This window comes from Seriola aureovittata, chromosome 24 (assembly GCF_021018895.1).
Source record: "Seriola aureovittata isolate HTS-2021-v1 ecotype China chromosome 24, ASM2101889v1, whole genome shotgun sequence".
Taxonomy (NCBI): domain Eukaryota; kingdom Metazoa; phylum Chordata; class Actinopteri; order Carangiformes; family Carangidae; genus Seriola; species Seriola aureovittata.
Window position 1 is genome coordinate 11,068,009 of NC_079387.1, and position 12,785 is coordinate 11,080,793.

The following is a 12,785-nucleotide window of genomic DNA, read 5'->3' on the forward strand; positions in this document are numbered from 1 at the left end:
CACCAACAGCCCAGTGAAGTGAGACGGAGAGGAGTGATGAGGAGACGTAAAGAGCATTTTTCTCTCCATCCGCTAAGAGGGAGTGGTGCGCCGCTGAAAGCAACAGGCTGCAACTCTGAAACTGTCTTTTGATGTCTGAGCGTGCGCGTCAACTGTCCGCGTGCACAAACACGCACGCACCTCCCTCCTCCTCCTCCTCCTCCTGTATTTCCGTAGTCTGGCAGAGTTGGAGCGTGAGGAGAGATGAAGGGACGGAGGATTATTTCCACAGAGGAAAGAGGAGGAGAAGGATCAGTAGAATAAAGCAGACCCGAACAGAACCAGTCCGGGTCCCGGATCCGCACTGTGTCTCCCGCTTTTTATTGGACTCATCCCGGCTTGACTGGAAGTCTTCCCTTCGGTCCGCAGATAGACATGAACCCGTGCCGCTCTCTGGCAGCTGCTGCTGGAAGGACCGGCTGATGACAGTGATGAGGATGATGACGATGAAGGTGCCCCCCCTGCTCCACGCGCTCCACCAGCGACCCGAGCCGGTGTAAGATGCCACCGGGCTCCGGCGCTTGGCACGCGGCTCCGATCGAGAGTAACCCGGGATAGGTAAACACAAAAACAGAAGAAAAACACAACAACAAGCACAAGTCCGACACCTCGGGGAGTCACCCCGCCGGGACGAGCCGGGAGGGAGAGCCCGGGATCAGTGAGCGGTGCGCCGGGGAGCGGAGGCGCACAGAGACGCGTAAAGAGCCGCAGAGAGAGGAGAGATCCAGAGAGGTAACTCTGCCTTTTACCGCCAGTCAGCGAACTGACGAGGTTACAACAGGTTGTTTAGGGAGGGAAAACTTTCTTTCTCCTGCTGAACTTTCTGCAACTTTCTCTGATGGAGCAGAAAATAGTTTGGGAGCAAATGTCGGACATTTTTTATCATCGATTCACAACTGCAGGGAATTTTTAACAGTTTGACTTTGACCCAAAACTGAAGAACTTTCAGTGAAATTCTGAATTAAATCAACTTTTTGGTTTTAAATTGTTTTAGATGTAGATGTGTAACGTGCACTGATGGTCGCATTATTATTATTATTATTATTATTATTATTATTATTATTATTATTATTATTATTATGGTTGCGCACTGTTCTCAGACCAGCTGTAGCACAAACACACGGATGGATCTCACGCACTCACAGCAGATAAGCTGCAGCTGCTTCTCAGGGAAGTTGAACCGAGTGTGAATCAAATAGAGAGACACGAGAAAACAATCTCAGTAAGAGCTCCATTGAGTCCTGTCCTGGATCTTTCGATCACATCATGATCTTCATCAGAAGACAGATGTTCTCCTGAGCTTTAAAGTTCACTCACTCACCTCAAGGTCCTACTGATGAGGGTTATGTGACATGATCGAAAGCTCCGGCTAACCTACTGAAGGGATCTTGTTCCAAAGTCAAAATGAAAGTCAGTTTATCTCAATAAATGAAAGTGTCTTCCTTCAGGTCCGCAGTGATGCTGCTCCCGCGGCTCCCGGTCCTGTCCGCGCTGCTGCTGCTGCTGCTGGCGGCGGGACGCTGCACCGCGGCCGCCCTGCTCAGAAGCTCCGGCGTCCGGGCGGACGGGCGTCTGGACGTCCGCAACATGCTGGAGCTGACCGGCCGCCACCAGAGGACGAGGGCGGAGCCTGCGGCGGGACTCAGCGGCCACGGGGTTAGAAGCCCGGAGAGGGCGGGAAGGTCACACCACGGACTGGGTCAGTACTACTATTAATACTACTACTACTACTACTACTACTACTACTACTACTACTGATACTACTGATACTATTGATACTACTGATACTACTGATACTACTACTACTACTACTGATACTACTGATACTACTACTACTACTACTACTACTACTACTGATACTACTGATACTACTACTACTACTACTACTACTGATACTACTGATACTACTGATACTACTGATACTACTGATACTACTGATACTACTGATACTACTACTACTACTGATACTACTGATACTACTGATACTACTGATACTACTGATACTACTGATACTACTGATACTGCACCGTGCGCTCTGATAAAACCTCCAGTGAAGTGTGATAACATCTTTATCACAGTGCGGTCTGTGGTTAATCTGAGCTGAGGAAGTGACTCATGACAAACAGTTCAAGGAGTAAAACCGATGAATGAATGAATGAATGAATGAATGAATGAATGAATGAATGAATGGATGAATGAGTTAAATAAGTAAAATAATAATTAATTAGGGTCAGTATTGCACCTCAGTAACTTCACCTGCAGAACCATCGATCACCAGGTGGTTGTTTGGATCCTGTTGTCTTGTCAGAATCGTGTTACTGACCAGGTGTGGACTCTGGCTCAGGTCAGAACACACAGAGAGGTGAAACAGTGGCTGATGTACCGGGTAAAACATCTGACAGGAGTCTAGTTGAACCAACTAATCTGATCTCGTTAACTCAACTTAAATATGTGACTTTTGTTCTTTCAACTTAAATCAACGGAGAATGTCTAGTTTTAATTTTCAGACTTTATGAACATGATCTGTTTCATGAATGAATGGCTGAAGTTCACTCAACTCATTAAATTTATGTTTTAAATGAAACACAACTCGCATGTTACTTCCCAGCATGCATTGTTTTTAGGAATTAAAACTCAGAGACTGAAGAACGTTTCTTTACATACTAATAAAACAAAGTTAACCTGAGGTTTAAAATGATTTACAGTCAGCTCTTTGTCCATTGCTTGGATTTATATTTACATCAATTTTTTCATGTTAACTTCACGGTTTTCGATTATAAACTCTGATATTTAAACGTTATCGTGGTGATAAAGTTAAAACGTGCAGGAGGAAATCCTCAGATCGATTTGTGAAAACACGCCTCTCACTTTAGAGATCCTTCTAATTAGTGTTGAGCTTAATCTATTACAATTTATCCTATTTTATAAAATCCTCATGTTTTAATCCAAGTGAATCCTCCTAGTTGTTTAAGTAACTTGTTTTAGAAAATGAATAAATAAGAAGTAGAACATGTAGTGAAATAGAAGTAAAATTAAAATACTTCAGTAAAGTACATGAAGAATTGTAAATGTGCTGACTTACTTTGCAGTTTTAAATTTCAGCTTCATTTTTGAACAACTACCAATAAATTAGTGAGAGTTTAAGGTCAAACTTGAGTTTGTGTGTTTAAGACTGAGTGAAGATAGACATGTTTTCCTTTGGCTAAATAAACCCTCAGTTATATAAAAGGATAACACAAACACTGGCTGAGCTTCGCTGCAGAAATCAGAGAAATGCCTCAGAAATGATGCAACGGTCTGAGACTCGCTGCCTCACTTGAGAACTCTTTGTTGTTTGGATCAGCGGGATGAGACTCCACTTTAACTCATCAGTGCATTTACAGCCGGCTCCATTAGTGCAGGCAGCTGATGCCAAACCATGGCAGGGTCTTCTCCTGCGCTCAGGACCGGTCCGGCCTCAGCGTGTGGAGGCAGCTGTCCTGTATGTGAAGCGGGAACTAATACTGGATTGGTTAACGGATGCTCAGTGTTGGAAGAAATCTGCCTTATGTAATGTTGGAGTCAAATCATTAAATCCCAGACAGAGAGCACATGTGTTTCTATGAAGAGAAAACATAAACTGCTTTGGACAAAAAGTTCTGTAAAGTTAACCAATGAGCCTCAGCTGTAACAATCAGTACAACTTGTTCTTCTTCTCCACTTCATTTAAATACGGAAGTTTTCTCTACGTTTATTTTACAGCTGTCGTTTCTGTTCAGATCAAGATTTTACGAATAAAACGTTTGATGATCTGATGAAATACGTATTTATAGATGAATCTAATCAACCAGCGACAACATTAGAAATGAATAATGCTAATTTGATTAAATATGACACATATATATTTTAACCCTGCAGAAGGAACCGTTCTGTACGTTTCAGCTGATTGTACTTCTGAACTTGTACTCGTTATAAATGCAGGACAGTGTTTGTGGCGTTAGTGTTTAATCCCCTGATGGTGATGGAGGTGGAGGCCTGACCGCTGTCCGTGGTGCTGAACCTGAGACCACCGGGGATGTAGGAGCTGTCCGAGGTCCTGATCGCCATCCGGAAACTGACAGGGAGGGTTTGAGTCGTGAGGTTGTCGTGTATGTTCGGCCTCCGCTCGGCTGCAACACGTTTGCAGATGGTTTAAAATACATCATGTCTTCGTCTACATTTAAATTGAAGCAGTTCAGCTCTGTGTGGGACCAGAGCAGTTTACTACATCCTCTGCAGTGCTGGAGAGAGGAAGACACAGTCTGCACACCTGAGCCCCGTGGAGCTGGACTTCACTGTCAGTTTGAATCTTTCAGTGAGGAGCTGAGAGATGATGGTCAGGTGATGTGATTGCATTTAGTGTAAATGATTAAAGGCGTTCCTGGAGAGTCTCCAGACAGGTGTGTTCATCATGAACAGCCTCTGACTGATCCCTGAAGTGCAGCATAAGAAGGAGAAAGAAAAAAAAAACGGTGCAGAATAATCCTTTACAACCTTGAAACGAACGGTGTGACTTCTACTTCCTGAGGATATCATCATCTCTGACGTCCCTCCAGAATAAAGCTCCAGAAATCCACCAGAGTAAAAAGAGGCTGCAGAACAGAATCCTCCTGTTTTTAAGTTCCTGTGATGGATGTCTGTACATCCATGATTCACTGCAGACAGGAGCTGATCACAGCTGATTCAGCTGCTTATTGATTCCAATATGAGCTAAAATAAGAGTCTATATTTGAAAATCAAACAAAGTGGCCGTTGTGACTTCCCTTTGTGACCATGTGCGAGTGTAAATGATTAAAGGCGTCTCTGGAAAGTCTCCAGCGTCAGAACGACCCCCATACATTCACCAAAAACCTCCCTCATGTTCCTCTGACGTGTTTCCCATAAAGGAACATGCAGCTGCCGTGTTCTGCAGAGCAGGTTCTGAGGCTTTTCTGTCTGAAACAACGACTCTGTTGTGGAGATATTTGATCCAGCAGCAGCAGCTTGAGGTGGATCTGCCTCACGGCCTTTCTGCATCTTCCCATGTCACGAGTTTGCCCTTCAGGAGTTTCTCCACTGATTTAATTCTTCATATGACGTTTTTTTTTTCAATCTGTCATATGAGAAAACGACAAGCTCGTTGTGAAAGTGAAGCTTCTTACATTCACACATTTTTCTGTGACGCAAGTACCACAATCATAAAGCTCTCACACAGCTGACAGTAACACAAAGGACAGACGCTCTGTAAATCAGAGAGGTGTTGGAGGAGGTTGTAAAGTTGTATTGTATGATCTGCTGCAGAGGGAGAGTGTGAGGTGAAGAAGCTGCTTCAGGGCTGGAGTTAGAAAAACAACAATAAGACATCTAAACTCTAAAAACATAGTTTTAGATTTATGGTAAATTCCTCTTCCTGATAATGTCCCTCCAGAATAAAGCTCCAGAAATCCACCAGAGTAAAAAGAGGCTGCAGAACTTCATCCAGAAGGTTTTTAAGTTTCCTTCAGTATCACAGTGATCCAGTGATCGTGTCTGTTCAGTTTGACTCAGTGTCAACAACAAGCAACAACAAACCTGGAATAAACCTTTATTCCATAAACGATTGGCTGTGAATGTTGTTTTAAAATGTGATATTTAATTAATAATGACACAGTTAACACCTGATATCCAGAGGTGGAAAAGTACAATATAAAAATCCCTCCGTCTGTTCAGTGCTTTTAAACACTTAGGTTCATTTCCAGCTGTTGTTAATCTACAACCTGTGTTTGTAGATCTGAGACAAAACACAGGGGGAAGCATCAGGAGGTGGTTTGACTGATCTGAATGACCTGTGTGTTATTGTGTTTTCCATGAACAGATTAAAACATGTCAAAGCCTGATATGTGTTTGAAAAGTGTTTCTGTTGCTTCTCTTGCAGAGGGTCATCCCAGAGATCCACGGCACAAGGATAAGTTCATCAGACACCTGACAGGTATGAGCATCAGCTGTCGTCTCTTAAACATACAATACATGGATCTGACTGAATCATTGAGCTGTAAAGGTGCTCAGAGTGAACGAGCTGGATTCCTGCAGGTTGTGTTTGTTCATCATTCTCTGAAGTGCAGCAGAAGAAGGAGAGAATAATCGACCTTAGAGGGGGAGGAGATAAAAGTGAGACACCTGTGAGGCAGCGATGGAGAGAGAGCGGTTAAAGAGGGAGATATTGAAAAGACTTTCTGGAAAAATGATGCTGAATCTATATTTGAAACTCAAACCAAGTGGCCGTTGTGACTTCCCTTTGTGTGGTGGTTTTTTATGTGTATGTTTTTTTAAATTTTAGTCTCGTCTTTTTGGGAATTTCAGATGGATCATGGCGTCTGTGTGTCACTTCTCTGCACCATGATTTCCTCGTCTTCTCTTAAAAAACGTAGCGAGCAGACACTTGTCCCAGTAACTAACAGCTAAATACCAGCTAATGTTCAGGAAATGATGATGTTTGACCCGACTGTTACGTGTCTGTGAGATTTAAATTAAAACACCTATGAGAAGGTGTGTCACAGCTGTTGCTAACAAACGCCCTCCGTCCAATCAGAGTCCAGTTTTCAGAGTTTTTAAATGACATTAAAGTGTGTTTCACTCTGTCCTCAGGTCCTCTTTACTTCAACCCAAAGTGCAGAAAACATTTCAACAGACTGTACCACAACACCAGGGACTGCACTGTACCCACCTGTGAGTACACACACACACACACACACACACACACACACACACACACACACACAAGTGAAATCATGTCAGTTATTCCACCGGTTGCCGGTTCGATTCCCCTCATTTTTACTGTGTCATGTTGCTGCAGGAGTTTGTTCTAGATCTAAAACAGGATAAGACTTGTTTTAACACACACACACACACACACACACACACACACACACACACACACACAAACACACACTCTCTCTCCAAGATAAACACTGAGATATATGCATGATTTAAGATCATGAGAGCTGCTGCTGTTCTGACACGATTACACTGATAACAGTGTAACACAGTGTGTGTGTGTGTGTGTGTGTGTGTGTGTTGTGGCCTGTTCATGCAGGTATTTTTCAGTTATCATTGTGAATGTAGCAGCTGGTTTACCTGTTGAAGAGAAAAGTTACAGGAGCTGTGGAGGTTCAAACTTCAGTCAGTTTGTGAAACAGCAGAAAGCGAAGGTGGAAATAAATAAGAACATTTGCTGAAGCTCTGTGTTGGTACAATTTCCTGCTTCTTTACTGGAGTGCTGGAACTTCATGAGACTTCCTGCTTCCACTTGACTGCAGCTGGTTTTTGCCACTGATTTACATCTATTAGAAAATATAGAACAAAGTCATACGGCACCAGTCCTCAAAAGAAACATAATTAATGCAGGAAAAACCTGAAATTAAAAGTGAGGCATGAGGGTTTGGACAGAAGTTTTTTCACCATGACAGCAGAATGACTGTTTTATTGTTTGTGTTGATTCATATGTTTTCCTGTTGAGTTCTGTGTCATTTAGACTCATCTAGGGACAGGCCTGACAAACTACAATGAGCCTGTTCTGGGTCACATACCACAGCACATGCCATGAAAATGATCATTATTTTAAAGACTTGTTAGAAAGAATTAGAATAGCCTGAGTGAAAACCACACGAGTCATCCCAGTTATACTTTTACTAAAACAAAACACACTTTGCAGCCTTCAGTATTTAGTCTAATGAAGTTAAACTGAGCTTTTTATACGTGTTTCACTTGTTAATTGCTGCATTGCACTGAAATAGTTTCTGGATCGGAGCCATTGTCACTGTCACTGTTTCCACCTGTTCTTTTCCTGCCGTGACACGTCGGCCGAGACATTTTTGGGCGGTTTCCAGATGATATGACTAAAGTTTGGAAACCATTAATTAATGCGAGAAACAACCTAATTCACATCAATATTTCTTTCACAGCATTTATCAAACAAACCACACGCTGACAGTGCTAAGCTAGGCTAAACACAACCTGAACCTTGTGACACTCCAGCTGTAAATCGTGTCTGTTTTTAGAACGTTTCAACATATTTTTAACCACAGATAAACACACTCTGTTGTTCTCGTCCCCCGCAGTTTATAAAAGATGTGCTCGTCTGCTGACTCAACTGGCCAACAGCCCTCGCTGCACGGAGAGATAAACAGACTGAGAGACGGTGAGACTGAGTTTGAACTTGGACATTCATGTATACAAAGCAAAATATTCATCTTAAACACGGTTCTGCCTGTAATTTATCCCCCCCCCCCCCCGAACCACTACAGAGGAGGCAGCAGTGGCCAAAAGCACAGAGGTCAAAGGTCAGAACAGGCAGAACAAATGTGATCATAATGATGAAAACCAGATTTTTATTTTTCAGTGTTCAAAGAAAGAACTTCATTAACTTAAAGCCTAAAAGTCTGAAGATAAAAACCATATTGAGGACAGTTACACGAGGGCTTGTTCCCTCCTTAAAGGAGCTCTTTGATTCAAAAAAGAAAGTCAAAATGTTTTTGTCTGTTTTCGTCCCTTGTTGCGAGTCACACTGTAGAGAACCGACCCAAAGTTTGTTCCTAAAGCAGAGTAAGAACATCATTATCTGACATCATTCAGGGCGCAGGGCAGCGCTGCCGGCAGCCGTTTCAATAGAGATCATAGAAGAAGAGAACAAACAACTACGACAATGTGACGATTGTTGAGTCCAAACTTAACGGCCGGAAAGAAAATGTGTTTATCTGAAGTTAACGACGAGTCGAGACGGAGAAGAACCAGGAGGAACACTGAGTCCCTAACACCTGTGGTCTGACCTGTAGAACGTAATGAAGCAGGAGAACCACAGAGGACCTGAGAACCTGCAGAACATATCGTCTGTAGAACGCCGTAGAACATAGTCTGCAGCCCGTGGCCCCTGAATATAGAGTCAGTCGAACCGTAGAACCTGTAGAGCCGGGACTACGTGGAACGCATTGACTTCGCATCATGTTTAGAGCCTGTGGAACCTGGACATGAAAACCACACAGTCTGCAAAGACTTAAGAATTAGGAGTATCTGTAGAACCTGTAGGGCTGAGTCTATATAACTAGTAGAACCAAGAGAACCTGTACCTGTGGAACTTGTTGATGCTGTAATCTCTAGAGCCTGTAGAACCTGTGATTTCTTTAAAACCATAAAGAGACAATAAAACTACAGAGAGTTTATAAAACCTGTAGAACCTGAAGTCTGTAAAAACCTGCAGAGGAGTCTATAGAACCTGGAGTTTGTAGAACCCGTAGAGCAGAGAGTCTGTCGATCTTGTGGAACATGTGGGACGAGAGTCCAGATTCTGTAGAACCGGTAAATCCTTAATCTGTAGTTTTACTGAGCTTGAACAACCTGATGTTTCTTTAAAACCGGAGTCAACAGAACCCACAGAACCTGTAGCCGCTGGACTTTCACACCTGTAAATACTGGAACCTGTAAAACCTGTAGAGCCCTGTAGAGCTGCATCATGGGAAATGTAGTTCCAGTGTTTCTGGAGCTTGACTCAGACTAGGGGATAAAAGTCGGGATATCTCGAACTGCGCTGCTTCAACTTTTTATTCTTCCTTCGAAGAGTCTCATAACTTTATGAAAGAGCTCAACTAGATCACCTCTGACCTTTGACCTCGTGTCTTCCTTGTTGTTGTTACTATAATAATTATTTCTACAGTTCCTCCTCCCTGCAGCTGTCCTCCACTAACAGATGCTCACGTTCTGTCACGGCTGCTGATTTAACTTTGCCGTTCTTTAAAAATGTGTCAGGGAAATATTCAGAGCTGCAAACGCTCCTCAGCCTGAAGAACAACACGTGGCACCTTCACGCTACAGTTTGACCAGCTGACGGTCGACACAGCTTCCTGTTACAGAGACGGTTTGTTGCTTCATGTTGTGTTTTAACCTGAAAACTTCAGTTTAAGCTTGACTTCACCTTCTCTTCTCTCTCTGTGTCCCGTCTACAGCCTCTGACAGACGGGCGGTGTTGCCGTGACAACGAGGAGGGCAGGGCATCCTAACGAGGTTCATTTCCTAACGAGCGGCAGAAGTTTTCACAGCCAATAGAAACTCCTCTGAGGTCGTGTCCTGCAGCCAATGAGCTCAGCCGACTGATCAGAGTGCACTGTTTTCTATTCTACTCCATTCTTTCACTTTCCTCCCGTTCTTTCTGGATTCTACTTCTTCTCCACTCGGCTTCTACTTTCCACTGCGTGTCTCAGCTCCAGAGCAAGATCAACGAGATCATAAGAGTTTACAGCATGTAAGTTAGTAAACTGTGATGTAATCAGTTCATAACACAACAGCGTGTAAAAGAAGAAGTTTACCTTGAGTTACTGGACGCGTGCTGATCAGTCTGTTTCTGCTTTTCCTCCCTGCAATAAGTAAACTGACCTCTGACCAGATGTGCTGAGGTTTTAGTGAACAATGGCTCTGTTAATTCACTGAGACCTTCACAATAAAAGCCTCCAGCTAGTTAGAAAGTGTATATAAGCTTGATGAGTGAAGCAGCAGCAGCAGGAAACAGTGAAATGAGGCTTTAAAGAAACTAAACCAAACACAGAGACTCAGGTAAAATCCTAAACAGAGTTTTCTCTGTTCAGTTACCAGCACAAACACGTTGAGGCGTCAGACTGAGAGAGAGGCTTTGCTCCGATGGAGGTTGTCCTCTCTCAGGCCTGATACCAAGCAGCATCACAACAGCGTGACTCTGCACAGCTGCCAGGCCTGCGGGAAAAACAACCTAAACTACCCGACTCTTCTTCACCAAACTTAAACCTGCAACAACTGATTGTCAACTTGTTTACAGCAGAAACAAGTTGAGGACACATCATCAGCTTTTTAAGTCGGTATAAGTTCAGTGTTCCCTCTCTCTCTTTTAGCTCAGTGTTTGGTCTCCACCTGCTCCTGAGGGAAACATCTGGCTCTTTAGCTGCTAAATGCTGCACCAGCTGTTCTGCATGTGTCTGTCTGCTGGACCGTGGCTTTTTTACAGAGAGTGACCTGAAACAGTGAAGTTGTGTCTGGACTTCTTCTTCTATTCTTTTCTATTCTATTCTAATGTCCTTGACAACCCACCCACTGTGCTGTGCCTCTAAATCCAGTCTACACAACCAGACTCACCTCAGCTGTGTTCTGCTGTATTCTACCGGACTCTACTTGGCTGAACGCGCTGGCAGGAAACTGATCTTCAGCCTCTCACGTTCAGACTGAGCAAAAAGTGGATTTCTATTTTTCCTCTGGATGAGGATTCTACTGGTTTCTAATGGAGCTGCAGGAGTTTTGTCTGGAAAACGAGGAGCTGGAACGAGTTGTGTCGCTGCTCTGAAATCAAGAGAAATGTTTTTAAAGCTTTCTGTTTGCCCCCCGAGACTTTGCCACGGGACGGATGTCTTCTTCCTGCTCTTGCAGAACAACAGTGTTTTGGTTTTTGTGTAATTTTGGACGATGGACGCCTAAATTATATTTTACCTTCCGTTCGAAGCCGTAGGAGGAACTACACGGACAGATCCTCCGGTTGGACCACAGCTAACTGTTCTGTCATCCTGTGAGACAGAAACGTCCGAGATGCTGAATGTGTTTTATGTTACATGATGCAAAATAATAATAATAATAATAATAATAATAATAATATAATAATATTCCAGTGTATTTATATTGTTGAAGCTGCCGCCACGTGTGAGGAACAGAGCTACCTGCAGCTCTGTGTGCAATATGTACATACTGAAAGAGGAATAAAGACGCACGTTTGATATATATGTTTTTCCAAATTAAGACTTTTATTTTGCGTTTCTTCGCTGAGTTAAATCTCTATAGCAGTTATATGTGTTCACGTCAGCCTGTGATTGGATGAAGTCCTGGAATTTTTCTGTTTTAACAAAATGACAATCAGGTTGTTTATTACACGAACGATCCCAAAGTTGGTTCAGCTCCTTTAAAGAATAATTAACTCCAGGTTATTTCAGGTGTTTGTCGGCGGCTGCTGGAGGAGCTGCTTGTCTCTGACAGGGTGAACCACATAGCTGCACTGTTGACTTTGGCTGCTGCTGCACAGTTACATGTTGAAAGTGAATATTTCCTCTGTGCTATGAAGAAAAGAAAAGCTTGTCTGATTAACTCCTTCGACCTCTTCAAACCAGCAGAACTTCACTTTGAACTTTGTGTGGAGACATGTCGGCCTGGGTTTTGGCAAATCATGGCATCATCAGTAGCTACTAAAACAAACAGATATGATGATGATGATGATGATGATGATGATGATGATGATGATGGTGAGGAAAAGACTGAGTGTTTTGCTTATTGTTTGGAAACGATATCTGAAGAAAAATGTGGTGTGAATGTGTTTGCAGCTGTATGATTTTTTTTTTTTTTGGTCGGATCGTTGCCATGGTAACAGCTGTAGTAATAATAGCCACAACATGATTACCCAGAACTTCTTTAACCAGTTAATGATCTGTCTGCCTGTCTGCGTTTGTCTTCATGTGCCTAAAATATCACTTACAGCCATTTTCATAGTAATTAGGCAAACTGTCAAAGGTGTGTGTGTGTGTGTGTGTGTGTGTGTGTGTGTGTGTGTGTGTGTGTGTGTGTGTGTGTGTGTGTGTGTGTGTGTTTGCAGTCCGACCAGCTCTGCTGCAGTTTTGGCAACAGCTTACATTCATCATATTACACTCACACACATCAGTATTTGTAGCTGTGTTGTCTCTGTTGAGGTGAACAGTTTCAGCTCTGGTTCCTCTTGT

The 12,785-nt window shown here is 43.1% G+C and overlaps 1 protein-coding gene across 1 annotated transcript; it reads left to right on the plus strand.

The window, feature by feature from the left end:
• The first annotated feature begins 236 nt into the window (after positions 1–236).
• Positions 237–12,587, plus strand: LOC130165468 (ALK and LTK ligand 2-like). The gene is made up of 6 exons (XM_056370785.1): positions 237–771; positions 1,488–1,738; positions 5,951–6,004; positions 6,661–6,741; positions 8,133–8,212; positions 10,011–12,587. Exons 2-5 carry the CDS (start codon positions 1,498–1,500, stop codon positions 8,195–8,197), a joined length of 441 nt encoding a protein of 146 aa, XP_056226760.1. The 5' UTR covers positions 237–771; positions 1,488–1,497; the 3' UTR covers positions 8,198–8,212; positions 10,011–12,587.
• The last annotated feature ends 198 nt before the right edge of the window (positions 12,588–12,785 follow it).